Below are 20069 nucleotides of genomic sequence, written 5' to 3'. Positions count from 1 at the left end.
TTCTCAGTTTAAACATTTGATATGTCATCTATGTTGTATTCTGAATAAAATATTGAAATTTGAAACTTCCACATCATTGCATTCTGTTTTTATTCACAATTTGTACAGTGTCCCAACTTTTTTGGAATCGGGTTTGTATATGAGACCCTTATATTCAAAAATTATAGGCACCTGAGCTGTAGTACTAGTAGTTTTTCCACATGCCTTCTAGTGGCACTCAAACATACTCAAGTAAGACTCTTAGAGAGCTTACTAACAGCACTTCATTAGTGCTGTGATCGCATTGGCATTTGGCACAAACTACCTTCTTGAGCCACAAGCAAGTGGCAAATTGGTAACTGTCTCTCAAGAGCACAAATGTAAGACAGATGCCCAAATGCCAGTGTCTCAACTGATCTGTCTTTAGCAAAAAGGCCTTAGTTCTATATTTGGTTGAGCTAAAATATGAACTTCCCCTAAAAATTGAGCATACAATCTGCTTTGTTGTCTGAAATGATAAATTAGCTAATTGTACAGTGTGGCTGACAATGGTTATTTAAAAATTTTGCATTTTGTGACTACCAAAGAGTTAACGACTTTCAAAGATGCGAATATAAGACTTAAATGCCAGTCTGTACCTCATACAAAATTATAAGTGGACTAGCTAGCAATCATATAACTAGCTAACTCTACAAGACTTGGAATACAGCATGTTTCACACTGACGATGAGATCAAGTTCACTTTTGTTGTATGGAAAAGAGCAGCCTGGACATTCTGCTTATGGGTTTGGAGTGACATGCAGGTGAGTTTATTCATTTACAGATATATTATTACATTATGTAAACCTAATTAACTTTGACAATGTTGATCCATTTTTATCAATAGTTATATTACTTTTTAAATGTACAATCGTTTATTGTACTTGTAAAATGTGTGCAATTTATCTGCCTTATATTGGTTTATGGTTTAAATTTTCAATGTCACACAAGTTGTATGTCAAGACTGCAGTAGTCACTGATTTAGGGGTGAATATGATTATCATTTGTTAACAGTGATTGAAAACACAGTAATCATCCACAGTAATCACACATGATTCATGACTTGTTTAGTTAGTGGTTCAGTATGTAAATTATTTTGAGTCAACTGTAAATCAAGCCACAGCTTTTTCATGCGTATTCCAAAAAAAAAAAAGTAAAAAAAAAGTCAAACAAAGTTTTTGGAATGCCAAGTTGTGAGGCCCCAAATGTTTATGTTTTAAATATTTTAAGGAAATAGTTTTTCATTTAATTTAAGTAACGATCAAGAGATGCTGTTTTCCAAGAGGATGGTTTGCAAATAGTTTAGCTTTGTTGGAATGGTGTTAATGGGAAACAGTAGTTTATCCAAAACTTTAGCAAGAAAGAGTTACCCAATAAAAAACTGGTTTGTCTCCTACAATGATAACAGTGGCCTGCTGTTTTCTGTGTTTATGGCTGCAGTTGTTCTGGAGACTGTCACAGCTCTTGGTCTGGCTTCTTCTGAACACTTTAAATTGTGTGCTGCCAGTTGGAATTATAATACTTAACTCTTAGTGAATTAACATTTTTAACTTCATAATTTCATTGCATAGCAGATATTTTACCATTCCTTGATTTTTGGAGGTCTCGATTTATATTTTTCTAGTCTGCTGCTTTAGACTTGTGGTGCCAGCAACCAGTCAGTGTTGTCATACTGTCATTTTCCTGTACCTCCCAAAGAGATCTCTAATCAGTTGAAACGCTATCCATTAGCATTTGGACTCACCTCAATAGAACACTGTGTACAAAGGCAGTACACGTTTTCAGTGGTTGTCAATGGAGAGAGATGCTTTTTTGCCTGCAGAGTGTGTATGTCATTTATGGTTCAGGTGACTGGTTACAAAAAATTATTTCCAAATTGAGCATCTAGGTGGTATAATTGTATTATTTTCATTTCAAACAATACATGTATTGTTTTATCATTTAAAACCTATTAAAATTCTTCTAAACTACTGTGAACCTCTTGAAAAGTGTGTTTTGCAATTTTCCTTTAAAATAAATGCCACTTAAAGGTGCAGTAAGTGATTTCTGAGTAACACCGTTGACATCTGAAATCAACCCAAACATACACACCCCTCCCTTCATTGCTCCGCCCCGAAAATGCACAAACACCCAAATCAAGAGTGGATGTCTCTTTATCATAGCTGAAGCGAAGCACTTCATAAACAATAAAGCGAAGATGTTGAATGAACGACATGGAAGAACATGAACATACAGTACACAATAGTATATACAAGCAAGAGTTTGTTATTACTCTGTAGCTAACATTACAGCAACAACATAAATTGGTTCGTGAAACATAGCAAAACCAATGAGCAGAAACACAACCTCTGCATCCGTTTTCTAATTTTAACGTGGGTCCTAAAACTCTTGCCTGATCATAATAACCCATCTTTTTCCAGTGATATTCCTCTGCCATTTTCTCTTTTGTAATGTCATTCTGCCATCTCTCTTTCTACAGTCCTTCTTCAATTCTCTCTCTTGCTCAATCTCTCTCCTCCCACATCATGAGTGTTTATGCCTCTAATGCTGATTGGCTAAGAGGGTTTTGCTGTTCATTCCGATCCACTTTCAACAGTGTTTCTCAGAAATCACTTACTTTAAGGTTTAATCTAATGTAATGACATTTATTGGGCTGCTATATCAGGTAATGTAATTTGAACAACAACTGGAACACAACTGCTATACAGTAAGTCACATATATCATTATAAATAAGATTGATATGCTGTTTAGCTCAGGATTTGGCCGTGGTGTTTATCCTACAGGGCCGCCTGTTGCTGTGCTGTGACTGCTGCTAATTTTGCATGAGTCTGGAATGCGACAGCTGCAGTCACACAAGTGCTCAGTACAAACTCAAAGGCATTCTTTGGTGTGATGGCTCCAGGCCTTCTTTATTATCAAGATAGCACTCTCAAACGAGACTGCAATACTGTCACACAGGCACGGCAAGATAAATTGCTAATTTTAGTATGGTTTGTGAGGCAAATCTATGTAAATTTAGGCAGATTAAAGTGAATGACAGTTGTAAACTCACCCTTAACCTGGTTTTAGCTGTCCTGTTACATTGCAGTTGTGTTGGCACTGATCTGGTGTAATCAATAAGCAATTACTTACTAAATGTCCCTTACAATTTGAATCTCATTTGTAAGTAATTGCTTATTGCTAATATACAGTCAGCTGGTCATTATCGCATTTATGCTTTTCCACATCATTATGGCATTTTAGCTTTTCCACATCTTTCCAAAAGAGGGAAAAATATAGAGATTGATTACAGCAGTCAGAAGAGAGATTGATGTCAAATTTGAAGTCATTCCCTCAGCCGGGAATGTATCTTTTAACAGTTTAATTATGCAACTCTCAAATCTCATGTTTTGCTTCCTTATAGAGTACTAAGAGCATCTGCACCCTGAATGCCATACATTGCATAAAGCCAGCCATTCAGGGATATGTTTCCTGTACAACAACATAACTCGCAGTTTAACTACAACAGATGTACTATATTCTGAAAAATTAACTTGCTAGTGATGACTGTTCCCCTAAACTGTATTAACTTTGTCACACATCCGTAGTTTGATCTACATTGGTACAACAATATACAGTAGAACTGTCATTGATGATGTAATAACATCTGCTAATTTATCGGTTCAAGATGAAATTATTGTGGGATTATTGCTGTAAATAATTAACATGTCGTCTGAGGACTACTTGTTCTCTGTTGTTTGCAATATTTGCAGATGTTTGATTAAATCATGGGTTTCCTCTTATACACTCTTATACTCTTAAAGGATTAGTCCACTTTCAAGTAAAAATTTCCTGATAATTTACTCACCCCCATGTTATCCAAGATGTTCATGTCTTTCTTTCTTCAGTCAAAAAGAAATTAAGGTTTTTGATGAAAACATTCCAGGATTATTCTCCTTATAATGGACTTCAATGGTCTCCAAATGGTTGAAGGTTAAAATTACAGTTTCAGTGCAGCTTCAAAGGGCTTTAAATGATACCAGATGAGGAATAAGGGTCTTATCTAACGAAACGATCGGTCATTTTCTAAAAAAATACAAATGTGTATGCTTTATAAACACAAACAATCACCTTGCAAGTGCTTCCGCTTTCCGTATTCTTACGCTGCTTGTCCTAAAAAAAGGGTAGGACATAAAGCTTACGCTGTATGTACTATCCTTCCCTATTCTACTTACGGAAAAAACGGAACTGGCACCGTGTAAGTAGAATAGGGAAGGCGTGGACATACAGCGTAAGCTTTTTGAAGAATACAGACAGCAGAATGGTGGAAGCACTTGCAAGGCGATCATATGTGTTTATAAAGCATTTACAGTTGTATTTTTTTAAAGAAAATGATCGATCGTAGATAAGACCCTTATTCCTCGTCTGGTATCGTTTAAAGACCTTTGAAGCTGCACTAAAACAAATTTTGACCTTCAACCGTTTGGAGACCATTGTCCACTATAAGGAGAATAATCCTGGAATGCTTTCATCAAAAACCTTCATTTCTTTTTGACAGAAGAAAGAAAGACATGGACATCTTGGATGACATGGGGGTGAGTAAATTATCAGGAAATTTTCATTCAGAAGTGAACTAATCCTTTAAGGCCCATTCACACCAAGGATGATAACTATAATGATAACTATAAAGATATAGTTCTAAAAATCGTTCACAGCAGAGTCCACACCACAACTATAACAATAACGGCACAGAAAAAAAATATCGTTGGAATCACTTTCAGGATGGTATTTTCCAGCTGATGAATGATAAAAACATTGACAGCCAACTGGAATCCATCCTGCTTTAAGAGCTAAAGCTGCAGTTCCAACCACACAACTGTTTGCCAATGTTCATTGAAGCAATTGTTTTGGGAAACACAGAATCACTAAACTATTTTGCTAATTACAAAACTTACAACCATTTGGCTAACGATGCTTTTGGGAAACGCACCACTGGTTGGAGCTTGCAATTTCTACCTCATAACTTTAAGAATATTCCATGTTGTCCTAATTATTTCACAAGTCTGACATTAATTGCCAATCCAGTTCCTACTGAATAAGTGCCAACGACCCAAAACATAAGATCAACATTATCTTAATTTGATCTCATCATACTGTGTTCATTCATTCTTATAATTTCATTGCCAATGACACTGTGACAAAATACATGCATTTCCGCTATGTTCTAACACACACACACACACACATAGTTAGAGGAATCCATGACTGCAGACAGCAGCTGCAGCATCATCATCCTCCTGCTGCCCTGGCTGCCGTTGCTATGGCAACCTGTCCATGATGTCCAACCCTACAGAGGGAGGGCAAGGAAAAATGGAAGCACTCACTCATATGCCGGGGCTTTCCTCCGGAGAGGTGTGCCCATCATGGCTGCGTCTTCTCCCTCTTCCTCTTTCTTTCCTCGTCTTCTTTCTGCTGCTGTTACCAGCATCACCTTGGGAATGATGGATCTTCTCCACCTTTTCCTGAGATTTCAGATGGATGCTGGATGCTTGTAGCTTGCTTCCACTCTGTCTAGCCTGCAGGATGAGAAAGAGAGAGAGAGAAAGAGGGAGAGGGAGATAGAGACAGGAGGGAGGGTCACATTTGTTTAACGTCTGATTTTATTGGTAGAGAATGTGCTTCTCTTTGAACTTTCATTTGAGAATGTAATATTACAGCAATTCTGATTAGCAATATGTCATCAAATCTACAGTATAGTACTAAGCCATTTAACAGATATATCACACTGAAAGTAACCTTCGAATTATGTACAGCTGAGTCTGATGTGCTACAGTAAAAAGACATGCTCATATTAAACAGATTATTAATACAGATTATTAATCTGTTCACGTTTAACCAAAAAACTTCCATTCTGCAGCTTTAAAGATCAATTACATGTAATTAGTGTATGAGTTGGCAAATTGGTATGAATTTGTATGATTTGATTAGTATGAAAATGTATGATTTGTTGGTAAAACGTCACCAGGTTCCCCCCTGAACCCTCAGTGAGGTGTGAGCAGATCATATAAACTTATCAGCAATTCAAACTGCAATGAGATTGTGCTAAACATCTTCCTGTCCATTTTTAATTAACACCAAGGGATTTTGAGTTTGAAGACGTTACATTTTTTATTTATTTTTCACATAGCCTAATATTATTGCTATTTTAAATGTATTTGATTATCTGTCAGGATAGCTTGTGGAAATTGTGCTTTAATTTAATAAATTCAGGGACACTGTAAAGACATGAAATGTGTCTGAAATATCCTTTTGTGTGTGTGTGTGTTTTTTTTTTTTTTTTTTTTTTCACAGTAGGTAATCAAGGCTGACTAAAACTGCAAAAATTTACAAAATTTTTTTTAAAAGTCAATACTTCTTCTAAAACGTATTTTTTCTTACACTAATTCATTAGTGCCTTTATATTATGTTTATATTTTAGACCGATGTTTTTTGCGCTAAATTGTGTAGGCCTAATGTCACTTTTCTGTGCGTGAGTATGTGACACCGATCGATTTTTTTTTTTTTTTTTTTTTTTTCAGAATTGCGAAGTTTATATCTCGCATTATAAAGTCAGAATTGTGAGTTATAGTCAGAATTGTCGGTATTTCCCCCCCTCAGAATTGGACTTTATAACTCGCCATTCCTAGAAGTCAGAGATGTAAACTCGCAATTGTGAGATAAAAAGTAGAATGACTTTTTTAAATTATTATTATTATTAGGCCTATTTATTTAGTGGCGGAAATAAGCTTCCATACTTATCTCTATCCCCCGTCGAAAAAGAAGTTAAAATTTGCAGTATGGGAATACTCTGGATATAGAAAAAACGAAAGCGTGGTTGTCCTCGAGTTGAAGATATCCAGTTTGCACTTAATGTGGACGCAAAGTGCCTGTAAAGGGAGGAAAGAAACACATCGAACATGTTGGCTAATATTCGAGAACACCATCCCTCCGTGTAGATAAAGGTAGGCATATGTCCCGTTTATAATTTAAGTCCGTGTGATTTTTGTGATGCAGAGGGAATCCCGGAATCCAGTCATGAAAATGGAAATCACAGTATAACGCAGATGTGACGTAAAGCGCGCGAATTGATAGATGGATGAATAAATCGAACTTAGAGCTGTACAATAAATAAAATCGCGTCATGGTCTGAATATTAAAGTGCAAAAAGACTGCTAGGCTATATGTAAGCAATAAGGTATGAGCAGAGGTGTAAAGTACTTGAGTATGTAATTAGTTACTGTACTTAAGTATCTTTTTGGCTACTTTGCAGTTGTAGCCTACAGAGTATGATATTGGCAAATTTTACTCTACTTGACTACATTTTTGAGCAAGTAAGTGTAGGCTACTGTTTACTCCACTACATTTGTGATGAGTAATACTATTACAAATTACATTTTTCATGGCAGCTTACTTTTTCTGCAGCAGTTTGTTTCTGATATAAGCGATATCGCCATGTAAACCCACATGGAAAAAACCTATATAAACATATATGTTTCAATATAGGTTTGATATAGGTTTTACATATATGTGACATATATAAAATTGGCCGTTTTCCTATATTATATGTACATATATGTACACATATATGTACACATATATATATATATATATATAATATAACATATATGTACATATATGTACACATAATATAGGAAAACGGCCAATTTTATATATGTCACATATATTAAAAACCTATATCAAACCTATATTGAAACATATATGTTTATATAGGTTTTTTCCATGTGGGACCAATTTCACGTGTTCGTGTAGCGGTGTGTTTTCTGCGTTGTGTCGTAATCAAAGACAGACTGCGAAAAATCTTGCCATCAGGTCCTCACTTTATTCTGTATAACACAAATGGCAATATATGAGGACTTGTGCAGCATACAAACAGCATGCGGCAGCAACGCACAACGCTGAGAAAGAGAGATATTAAAAGTAACTTAAGTAAAGAAAAATAATCAACGAAACATCTGAATGTACATCACAGAGGGGTTTTGGATTACAATCATACAAATATATCATGTGAATTCAGCTGTTACATGAAACATGGCCTTAATTGAATCACCGCAAAAACTTTGTGCGACCTACCGCTGTGATGTCTCATGCAGACTGGGAAGCAGCAAAGTGCATCCACTGTTGCCAACTATTTTCAAAAGAAAGTAGCTAAAGCCTGCCCAAAAAGTCGCTAAATGTCGCTAGATGACGTCACGCATAAATTAGCATATTCGTGACGTCATCAACTCGGTTGCATTCTGCCTGCCTAATGTGTTTCCTCTCCTAATCCATGCTCACATACTGTATTTTAATACAATATAATATAATATAATATAGCCGAATGTCAAATAAAGCTGTTCTTATATATATATATATATATATATATATATATATATATATATATATATATATATATATATATATATATACACATTTTTATTTTTTGTCCGGCAACAAAACGCGTGTGATATAATGACATTTTTATACATTTGTAAATTAAATGAATTCAGAGAGTTCGGAAACTGGATGAACTAAAGCTCTGTGATAGTGAGTAATATAATAAGCACACGAGAAAAATGGAAATCAAAACCACCAAACTAAATTCTTTAAATAAAAACCAAAGGAGAATCAGAAATAGTATTTGGTCCGTGGCAACACTGTGTGCTCGTGTGTACTCGCTCATTCACGTCTGTCAGATGCCGTGCACTCAACGGTGCTGCTGCTTCTCTCAGCCACTCAATGAACAGAGTAGACGCTAAGAGAGGTGTGATGGCAGCGGGAAAGCAAGACCTCGCGCTCACAGGACAGTGCTGGTGACATTTGAAAAGTTACTGAGGTTTGTCCAAAAAGTCGCTAGATTTGTCGCTAGGCGCTTTTTTGAAAAATTGTCGCCAAAGGGGTCTGAAAAGTCGCTAAATCTAGCGACAAAGTCGCTAAGTTGGCAACACTGAGTGCATCAACACCCCAAGTCAGCATGGCGGCAGGAAACCCCAAATATGGTCATGGCAAGTGGAATCACAAAATAATTGTCTAAATACATAACTGCTACATTCGCACATACATAAGTTCTTGCATAATTTTTTTCGTTAATTCTTAGTTTTTGCCTTGATAATAGAAAATATGAGCTAGGCATCATGTATGACAGTCAAAAATGAGATATGAGCTACAAAATGACCAGATCCTGCCATTAGCTATATAGAAGACATATCTTGTATGTATAGGGCATATATATGGATATGAAGAAGCAATACAGGAGACCTATATTTCCTGTATATGCACATATATGCACCTCAATTTTGCCTATATGTGGCATATATACACATATATGCAGTATATATACGCATATATGCAGCATATATATAGCATATATGCAGTATATATGCGCATATATGCAGTATATATGCAGCATATATATTATCATATATGTGCATATATGCAGCATATATGTACATATACACTGCATATAGGTTTCATATATGCGCATATATCCACATATAGGTTCTTTCCATGTGGGAATGCATTGAAGGTTCTATATCTTGTGCATTTATCCTTTACTCTCCCAAAACTTGTCAACAAGGCTACTTTATGTGAATGTGAGTGCATTAGCAGCAGGCAATTGCTGATCGCAGGTGTTTGATTTATTAGATGAGGAATTGACTGCAGCTGGTGATGAGGCTCAAACCAGCACATACAGTAGACTTTTCCCTTTTTTGTTTAAGTTGTTTTGACCATAATAATGTACTAAATCTAACTCGTATAAATATTACAGTAGTATAGAAAAATACTATACAGGTAAAATCGAACTCCGAGCCTCCTGTACCCATTCTGTGACGACAAACAACTTCACTGTGCAAAGGATCATGGGGGCCCGAAGTGTCCATCAGTTGTACCCTTCGAAATCCTTCATTTCGAAGGGCCCTTTGAAGTGGCCAGTTTTGAGCACTTCGGTTTGGAATGACCCATCAATATGGCGGCCATGATTGTTTTCACTCCGAAGTGCCCTTCGGAGGGCGATATATGCCTTTTGGAAGGCACCGTTTGACTATTTAATTTTACTAAACATTGTTTTATTTATCCGCTATATTGACAAGACCGTTTTGAAGGATGGTTTACTTATGGCCACTTGAGCTTAACTGAGACTTGAAAGTTTGTAGACCTTTAAAAGGTTGTGTTGACCTTGATTTATTGCAATATTGAGGTGTTCAGTTTTATTTTGATTTTAGAAAATAAACTTGATTTCTCATCTTACAAATCATTTGTTTCTTATTTTCACTGGCAGTCTCTCAGGACTAGTGCATCTCTGAGCCTACATTCAGCATGACTAAAATACTTAAGTACTATTAAAATCAGATACTTTAAGACTTTTACTCAAGTCGAATTGGAATTGGTGACTTGTAACTTGTAGTGGAGTCATTTTCGATGCAAGGTATCAGTACTTTTACCCAAGGATGGTTTTTAGGTACTCTTTACACCTCTGGCTATAGTACTGTATCGTGAATAAGTCACGGCTGAAGGGCGTTGTTAGGCATGACGTGAAGCGGACCTTATTGCTTTTATAAAACGGTTACCACACAATACAAATACAAACCCGATTCCAAAAAAGTTGGGACAATGTACAAATTGTGAATAAAAACAGAATGCAATGATATGGAAGTTTCAAATTTCAATATTTTATTCAGAATACAACATAGATGACATATCAAATGTTTAACCTGAGAAAATGTATAATTTTAAGGGAAAAATAAGTTGATTTTAAATTTCATGGCATCAACACATCTCAAAAAAGTTGGGACAAGGCCATGTTTACCACTGTGTGGCATCCCCTCTTCTTTTTATAACAATCTCAAACGTCTGGGGACTGAGGAGACAAGTTGCTCAAGTTTAGGAATGTTGTCCCATTGTTGTCTAATACAGGCTTGTAGTTGCTCAACTGTCTTAGGTTTTCTTTGTTGCATCGTCCTCTTTATGATGTGCCAAATGTTTTCTATGGGTGAAATATCTGGACTGCAGGCTGGCCATTTCAGTACCCAGGATCCTTCTTCTACGCAGCCGTGATGTTGTAATTGATGCAGTATGTGGTCTGGCATGGTCATGTTGGAAAGAGACGACGTCTGGATGGGAGTATATGTTGTTCTAGAACTTGGATATACCTTTCAGCATTGATGGTGCCTTTCCGGATGTGTAAGCTGCCCATGCCACATGCACTCATGCAACCCCATACCATCAGAGATGCAGGCTTCTGAACTGAGCGCTGATAACAACTTGGGTTGTCCTTATCCTCTTTAGCCTGGATGACATGGCGTCCCAGTTTTCCAAAAAGAACTTCAAATTTTGATTTGACTGACCACAGAACAGTTTTCCACTTTGCCACAGTCCATTTTAAATGAGCCTTGGCCCAGAGAAAACGCCTGCACTTCTGGATCATGTTTAGATATGGCTTCTTTTTTAACCTATAGAGATTTAGCCGGCAACAGCGAATGGCACGGTGGATTGTGTTCACTGACAATGTTTTCTGGAAGTATTCCTGAGCCCATGTTGTGATTTCAACTACAGTAGCATTCCTGTATGTGATGCAGTGCCGTCTAAGGGCCCGAAGATCACGGGCATCCAGTATGGTTTTCCGGCCTTGACCCTTACGCACAGAGATTGTTCCAGATTCTCTGAATCTTTGGATGATATTATGCACTGTAGATGATGATAACTTCAAACTCTTTGCAATTTTTCTCTGAGAAACTCCTTTCTGATATTGCTCCACTATTTTTCGCTGCAGCATTGGGGGAATTGGTGATCCTCTGCCCATCTTGACTTCTGAGAGACACTGCCACTCTGAGAGGCTCTTTTTATACCCAATCATGTTGCCAGTTGACCTAATAAGTTGCAAATTGGTCATCCAGCTGTCCCTTATATGTACATTTAACTTTTCTGGCCTCTTATTGCTACCTGTCCCAACTTTTTTGTAATATGTAGCTCTCATGAAATCCAAAATGAGCCAATATTTGGCATGCCATTTCAAAATGCCATGACATTTCATATTTGATATGTTATCTATATTCTATTGTGAATAAAATATAATTTTATGAGATTTATAAATTATTGCATTCTTTTTTATTCACAATTTGTACAGTGTCCCAACTTTTTTGGAATCGGGTTTGTATTAAAGCCAAAAATATGTAGCAATGCAACTTTCATTAAGTAAATTTTCACTAAAAGCCTTCCTCCCTGATCACGAACAGCAACAGAAGTTACATTAAATTATAAAATTGCAGCAAAGACTGTCTTTATAAGTGTGTCAATTAGTAGCGAAAACTTTTACATTGAAAAGACTGAATTGCTGTGAACACAGAACAAGACGCAACTGAAAAATACTTTGACTAGCGCTGTCAGTCACGGGAAAACCCTTTAACGGTTAAAAGGACAAGATAATACATCGGACATTTAAACAGATTTTTTTTTACGAACATAGGACTGACATGAAGGAAAATGCTAAATCTGAATGCAGGTAATAAACTTGCTCACTCAATCTCTTTCTCACAATACTCTTCTACATAATACAGTAAGCTTCAATGAACAATGTAAATTGAGAACAAACAGTTTACGTTGCTAAGAGTTTTTGCTAAGGGTGTTGTGTAATGATAGAACCATTGAGAACCATTGTTAATAAAAAAAACACAGCTACTGACCAATCAGAATCAAGGACAGGAACTAACCGTTTTATAAACATATATAATCTGCTTGTTTTGTGTGTCTCTGTGTGAATGAGCTGTGTTGTTTCATCTACATGCTCATGGTGTTTTCAGCATATGCCGTCTAACAATATGAGAATGTAAACACATGAACAAATCCAGAGCTGCTCTGAGAAAATGCTTAATGAGCATTTTATCATTTGATTTTAGAAAAAAAAAAAAAACACTGTCAAATACACTCTGAAACTTCAAAATAAAAGTTTCAGTTTACCGTGAAGAAATTATGACAGAAAATATATTACTGTTGTACAATAGAATGTATTTCTCAACAACAACAACAACAACAACAACAACAACAACATTTATTTAAACATAAGGAATATAATTTGTCCATGTTTTAATTTAGTAAATCTCTGTGGTGCTGTCACGCATTAGTTGTAGCAGAGATGAAAGAGGATCTAAGTGCAGCAGTCTTAATTCAGAATCAAAATCAAATATTCACATACCACACAAGAACAGGAACAGACCAACCAACTTAACATGACATGAAAAACTGAAAGACACACAAGGCTTAAAGGAATAGTTCACCCAAAAATGAAAATTATTCCATGATTTACTCACCCTCAAGCCATCCTAGGTGTATATGACTAAGACGATCACAATCGGAGATATATTTAAAAATATCCTTAGTCCTCCAAGGTTTATAATGGTTGTGAATAGCTACCCAGATTTTGAAGACAAAAAAAAGTGTATCCATCTATAAAAAAATTAATCCATACGACTCCAGGGGGTTAATAAAGGCCTTCTGAAGTGAATCAATGCATTTGTGTAAGACAAATATCCTTATTTAAAACTTTAAAAAGCAAAATGAGCTTCTGGTGCGACAGCCATACACATTCGACATATGTCCAAAAAGTGTTAACTTCTGTGATGTAGTACACAATATACTCACATATAAATCTGATTGTGTTTATCTGAAAGAAGATAGTCATGTACACCCAGGATGGCTTGAGGGTGAGTATAATAATAGAATGGAATAATATTCATTTTTGGGTGAACTATCCCTTTAAATAGACAGCAAACAGAGGAACTAATGAGACTAATTAATGAGATGCACCTGAACTGAAACTCAAATCAATCTGTAACTATGGTGACAGGCAGGGATCGGAAGGAAGACAGAACCAGTAAACACAATGACAGCAAAACGCTAGACCAGAAAATCAAACGTGACAGGAGCAGCACTTTGCCAAAAAATAAAAGGATAAAAGTTTTCATTTGATTAAACATTAAAACATTAATTAAATTGTTAGTTTTATGCATTCATTTGATTACCGCCGTTTTTGATCATATATTTGTATTAAATCATAAAAAGAAAAAATAATTTTCTGAATAAAATACATTTAGGACTCTAATCCAATAATTGATTGTTTAATACCATATAGTGTAAAACCATAATATTTTCTGTGATGGTTATCATACCATGAAAATCTCATACCATTACAACCCTAATAGCTACAGCAATGTCTTCAGCTAGTCAGCATAAGATCCTTTCCACCTGGTTATATCTCCTAAGCCTAGTAGTGAATGTGTTATGAGCAGTAGCATAACCACATTCATCCACACAGTCATGCAGTGCCGAAGCACAACCAAACCAATGTTCTTCTGCAAAATGCATGCTGTTTTGTTTTTTAACCGCTAGAGGGTCAAAAGTTACACAGTGTACCTTTATAATGTCATTTTTATTTATTTATTTATTTTGTAAATAGTTTTAAACTTTTTTCTTTAAATATGTTTACATTTTCACTGTATTTTTACTGAATTATACTGGCAACCCTCTTCTTTTTTCTGTAAAAACAACGTTTTTTTTCTTCTTCTTTTTTTTACAGTGTAATAGTATCTCAGTGATGCTAAAATAACACTGTTCCTTGCCACCTGTTCTCATTAATTAGAGGCACAAAAGAGTTTGACCAGATGTCTGGTTTGAGAACTGTTGGCAGTAAGGAATAAGTGTAGGTTTCGGTATAGGAACTGTAAGCATACTTTGTCTAAAAATCACTTTGGCTAGGAAGCATTTACAAAGACCAAAGAACTTGTTTAGCATGTCAATTTAGTGTCATTTTAATTGGAATAAAGCCATAACTTTCAAATATTCCCTCAGACAGTGATTGAGATAGGCTGCTCTTAAAAGACAAGACCAAGGTCACATTCTTCAGCTGATGTGTTAAGACTTTCTGCATGCTTGAGTGTCACACACTTGGATGTTTGTGATTATGTGAAGTTAGTACCTTGAGTTATCAAACTATCTGGAATGCTTGTAGTAGACTTTAGTTGTCTTTGTGCCTTATTTGGCTGCCTTATTTACTAACTATACTTTTAGTGCATTTTGCTTACAAAACTATATATTTAAAAGGGTTAAAGACTCTATGCTGCTTAAATTCTTAGCGGTAATCTGTATGAGAATAATCTTTATACTCTGTGAAAATTAAAATATCAGGCCTTAAAGGATTAGTTCACTTTCAAATAAAATTTTCCTGATAATTTACTCACCCCCATGTCATCCAAGATGTTCATGTCTTTCTTTCTTCAGTCGAAAAGAAATTAAGGTTTTTGATGAAAACATTCCAGGATTATTCTCCTTATAGTGGACTTCAATGGCCTCCAAACGGTTGAAGGTCAAAATTACAGTTTCAGTGCAGCTTCAAAGGGCTTTAAATGATACCAGACGAGGAATAAGGGTCTTATCTAGCAAAACGATTGGTCATTTTCGAAAAAAAATGTAAATGTATACGCTTTATATAAACAAATGATCGCCTTCCAAGTACTTTTGCCAAAACCGCACTTTCGTATTCTTCAAAACGCTTATGCTGTATGTCCTACGCCTTCACTATTCTACTAATGGAAAAAAATGGAACTGGCGCTGCGTTCGTTCCGTCATTTTTATTCATTTTATGTAACTCTAGCAGTTATAAATAAACTGCATGCGTCTTGTGGAAGAACATTGTTTTGGTTTTCTCGTCTCTGCTCCTCAGTGCAGATGAATGTAGTTTGAAGCACTGGTGTACACATGGATACAGGACATCATACCAGAGCGGATAGTCAAATAGACTAAATGTTTTTTGTTTTGACAACCAGTGATTGCCCCAAGGTTTGCAGTTTTAAAGGGGTGGTTGATTACGATTTTACTTTTTTAACTTTAGTTATTGGGTAATATTGCTGTTAGAGCAGAAACAACATCAACAGTTACGACACTCAAAGTTCAATGCAAAGAGAGATATTTTCTTTGAAAGAATTTGCTGTTTAAGGACTACAACAAATGGCTGGTAGGGACTACACTGAGCTTCTTCCCGGATTAGTGACATCACTATCCCTAAAATTTACATAAATTCTGCCCCCGAGAACATGCAACAAAGGTGAAGCCATGTTAGGCTGCTTTAGAGAAGAGGAAGAGTTGTTGTAGTAGAGTGTTGTTACCATGCCAACATTTTACACCAAACAAGGCTCCAAACGTGGGTCAATTCAACACTGGATTTGCACAAAAGATTAACATGACGGCACATGCTAGTCGATGAGTTGAATCAACTCCACAGCAACTACATAAATTTATCCACTAACAATTCAGAAACGTCCAGTTACATTCTAAAAGTTGTAACTTTTTCCTGAGTCTCTCCATCAGTGTCCAATTCGGGGTTGTAAGGCTGAACACTGTTACTGACAATCGTCATTTTGGCCATGTGAGATTCTCCAGCTTTGTTGTTGTTGAGCAACCAAAGTGCAAGCTGTTAAAGCTCCGCCCTCTTTTGGAAAGGGGGCCAGGAGCAGCAGCTCATTTTCATTTACACACACAAAAATGGTGTGTTTTTACTCACATCCAAATAGGGGCAAATTTGACAAGCTATAATAAATTATCTGTGAGCTGAAACTTCACAGACACATTCTGGGGACACCAGAGACTTACATTACATCTTGTAAAAGGGGCATTATAGGTCCCCTGTAAATGATCTATGGTTAGATTTTCTTGTTCAGTGTGACAACAAACTTTCAGCTTCACACTAATATATGTCATTATAGGTATTATTATAGGTATATAAACGTTGGGTAAAGACTTGGTTTGGAAGATAGATTTTTCTTTGCACTCTCTCATTATTAACTAATATAAGTAACCCAATTCCAAAAAAGTTGGGACACTGTACAAATTGTGAATAAAAAAGGAATGCAATAATTTACAAATCTCATAAACTTATATTTTATTCACAATAGAATATAGATAACATATCAAATGTTGAAAGTGAGACATTTTGAAATGTCATGCCAAATATTGGCTCATTTTGGATTTTATGAGAGCTACACATTTCAAAAAAGTTGGGACAGGTAGCAATAAGAGGCCAGAAAAGTTAAATGTACATATAAGGAACAGCTGGAGGACCAATTTGCAACATATTAGGTCATTTGGCAACATGATTGGGTATAAAAAGAGCCTCTCAGAGTGGCAGTGTCTCTCAGAAGTCAAGATGGGCAGAGGATCACCAATTCCCCCAATGCTGCAGCAAAGAATAGTGGAGCAATATCTGAAAGGAGTTTCTCCGAGAAAAATTTCAAAGAGTTTGAAGTTATCATCATCTACAGTGCATAATATCATCCAAAGATTCAGAGAATGTGGAACAATCTCTGTGCGTAAGGGTCAAGGCCGGAAAACCATGCTGGATGCCTGTGATCTTCGGGCCCTTAGATGGCACTGCATTACATACAGGAATGCTACTGTAATGGAAATCACAACATGGGCTCAGGAATACTTCCAGAAAACATTGTCGTGACCACAATCCACCGTGCCATTCGCCGTTGCCGGCTAAAACTCTATAGGTCAAAAAAGAAGCCATATATAAACATGATCCAGAATTGCAGGCGTTTTCTCTGGGCCAAGGCTCATTTAAAATGGACTGTGGCAAAGTGGAAAACTGTTCTGTGGTCAGGCGAATCAAAATTTGAAGTTCTTTTTGGAAAACTGGGACGCCATGTCATCCGGACTAAAGAGGACAAGGACAACCCAAGTTGTTATCAGAGCACAGTTCAGAAGTCTGCATCTCTGATGGTATGGGGTTGCATGAGTACGTGTGGCATGGGCAGCTTACACATCTGGAAAGGCACCATCAATGCTGAAAGGTATATCCAAGTTCTAGAACAACATATGCTCCCATCCAGACGTTGTCTCTTTCAAGGAAGACCTTGCATTTTCCAACATGACAATGCCAGACCACATACTGCATCAATTACAACATCATGGCTGCATAGAAGAAGGATCTGGGTACTGAAATGGCCAGCCTGCAGTCCAGATCTTTCACCCATAGAAAACATTTGGCGCATTATAAAGAGGAAGATGCGACAAAGAAGACCTAAGACATTTGAGCAACTAGAAGCCTGTATTAGACAAGAATGGGACAACATTCCTATTCCTAAAATTGAGCAACTTGTCTCCTCAGTCTCCAGATGTTTGCAGACTGTTATAAAAAGAAGAGGGGATTCCACACAGTGGTCAACATGGCCTTGTCCCAACTTTTTTGAGATGTGTTGATGCCATGAAATTTAAAATCAACTTATTTTTCCATTAAAATTATCCATTTTCTCAGTTTAAACATTTGATATGTCATCTGTGTTGTATTCTGAATAAAATATTGAAATTTGAAACTTACACATCATTGCATTCTGTTTTTATTCACAATTTGTACAGTGTCCCAACTTTTTTGGAATCGGGTTTGTATAATTAGGAGTATTAGTTTTAACAAATTTCCCATCTAATATATTTCTACTTCTCTAGACCAGGGATTTTCAATCTTTTAGATGCCATGCACATATATGACCATCCTGGTGCGAGGCACCCTCCATCCAAAACTTTAAAAGGAAACTATATATTTTTTATGAATAAAAAGTCCAAGTTTATAATGTGAAACATTGATATTATAAAATGGAGTAAAGTAATGATCAATCTAGTTTAGTTTTTTTTTTCTTTTCTGGATTTTAGTTAGTATATCTTTGTTTCCTATTTTTCTCTTTTGTATCCATGGTGATTCATTGTGTGATTGATTTGCCCTACCTGTCTCTTGTTTCCTCCCTTAGTTAACCAGTGTGTTTATAGCCCTCGGTTTGTGTTCTCATTTGTCCATACTCGTCTGTGTATAGTGGCTATGTTTCTCCCGCACGTTATCTTCATCTCTTGAGTGTTTGTTATTTTGATTTATTGTTTAAAGTTGACTGCTGCATTTAGATCCTGCCTCAACCTTCCTTTGCTACAACCCAGCTGTGACAAGTAAAATATTATTAAGCTTTTCCACAGACCCCCTAGCACTCCCTAATGCATCCTGTTTGAAAACCCAAGCTCTACAAGACAAACTAAAGAGATAGATCACCCCAAAATGAAATTTACTCACTCTCATAATGTTCTGAACCTTTATACATGTCTTTATTCTGTAAATTAAATTTGGAAAAATGTCTCTGTTTTTTTTTTTTTTCTTCTTTTTGGCCATTTAATGAAAGTCAGTGGGGTCCAAAGTTGTTTTGGACTACATTGTCTTGGACAAAAAAAAGCTGAAACATTCTTCAAAGTATCTTATTTTATGTTCCACAGAAGAAATACTTACATATAGGTTTGAAACATCATGAGAATGAGTAAATTATATAACATTTCAAGGTACGGTTGAATATAATTTTATGAAAGACTGTGGCAGTAATATAACAAGCTACCTTTGAACCATGAAACAAGATTATGTTCCAAGCTTTGATTAGATCTGTGTCCAATTCATTCTTCAAAGAAAGCACCACAAGCAAATGAAGGATAACCAAAGTGAGATGAACAAAGCTGGTGCTAATACTAATATACTCACTTATTTCAGGTCTGCAGTAAGCCACTATCCCTGAGAGTTGTAGTGTTACATGACCCTCTGCATTCCTAGGATGGCTGACAGTTGAAAGTGTCCGTCTCAGTTGTTTGCCCAGCGAGGAGGCGCAGCAGTGGTCCTGAGGCCCATTTCAGCTTACTAGCAGGAGTGTGTGCATTTTGCCGTTAATTTGGTAGCATTTGTTTTTTTACAGACCTTGAGACCTTTCAGCTAGACAAGTTCCTCATGTTCACAACACATCACAGTACAAAAACACTCAGACAAAAGTTGCATAGATTCCAAAACAGCATTAAAAAAAAACTGTAAATGGGGGCGTGAGGGACAAGGCCATTTATGTAAGCGACAGAGCCACAGATATCACACGCTGATACAATGTTAGCTTTGTTGACTGCTCTTTCTGGAATTTTTCCGCAGTAGCTGCAGTGAAGGGGCCTTTCAGCAGTCACCGTTTGCACTGTCACCTCA

The 20069-nt window shown here is 36.4% G+C and overlaps 1 protein-coding gene across 3 annotated transcripts in view; it reads right to left on the bottom strand.

Annotated features, from left to right (window-relative positions):
• LOC125255442 (A-kinase anchor protein 2) overlaps positions 1–19803 on the bottom strand; it is a 127544-nt gene extending 107741 nt beyond the window's left edge. For 2 of the 3 annotated variants that reach the window (XM_048170719.1, XM_048170752.1), the window contains exons 1-2: positions 19590–19803; positions 5383–5574 (exon numbers count right to left, since the gene is read on the bottom strand). In XM_048170719.1, the coding sequence (XP_048026676.1) occupies positions 5383–5486 (104 nt within the window). In that variant the 5' untranslated portion in view covers positions 5487–5574; positions 19590–19803. The remainder of the gene's footprint in view (positions 1–5382; positions 5575–19589) is intronic. The other variant, XM_048170735.1, reaches the window with a different exon arrangement.
• Positions 19804–20069: the final 266 nt, after the last annotated feature.

The sequence above is a fragment of the Megalobrama amblycephala genome, linkage group LG2 (genome assembly GCF_018812025.1).
Source record: "Megalobrama amblycephala isolate DHTTF-2021 linkage group LG2, ASM1881202v1, whole genome shotgun sequence".
Classification (NCBI taxonomy): domain Eukaryota; kingdom Metazoa; phylum Chordata; class Actinopteri; order Cypriniformes; family Xenocyprididae; genus Megalobrama; species Megalobrama amblycephala.
The sequence above is the reverse complement of the archived record's forward strand: the minus strand, read 5'-3'. Positions and strand labels throughout refer to the sequence as shown.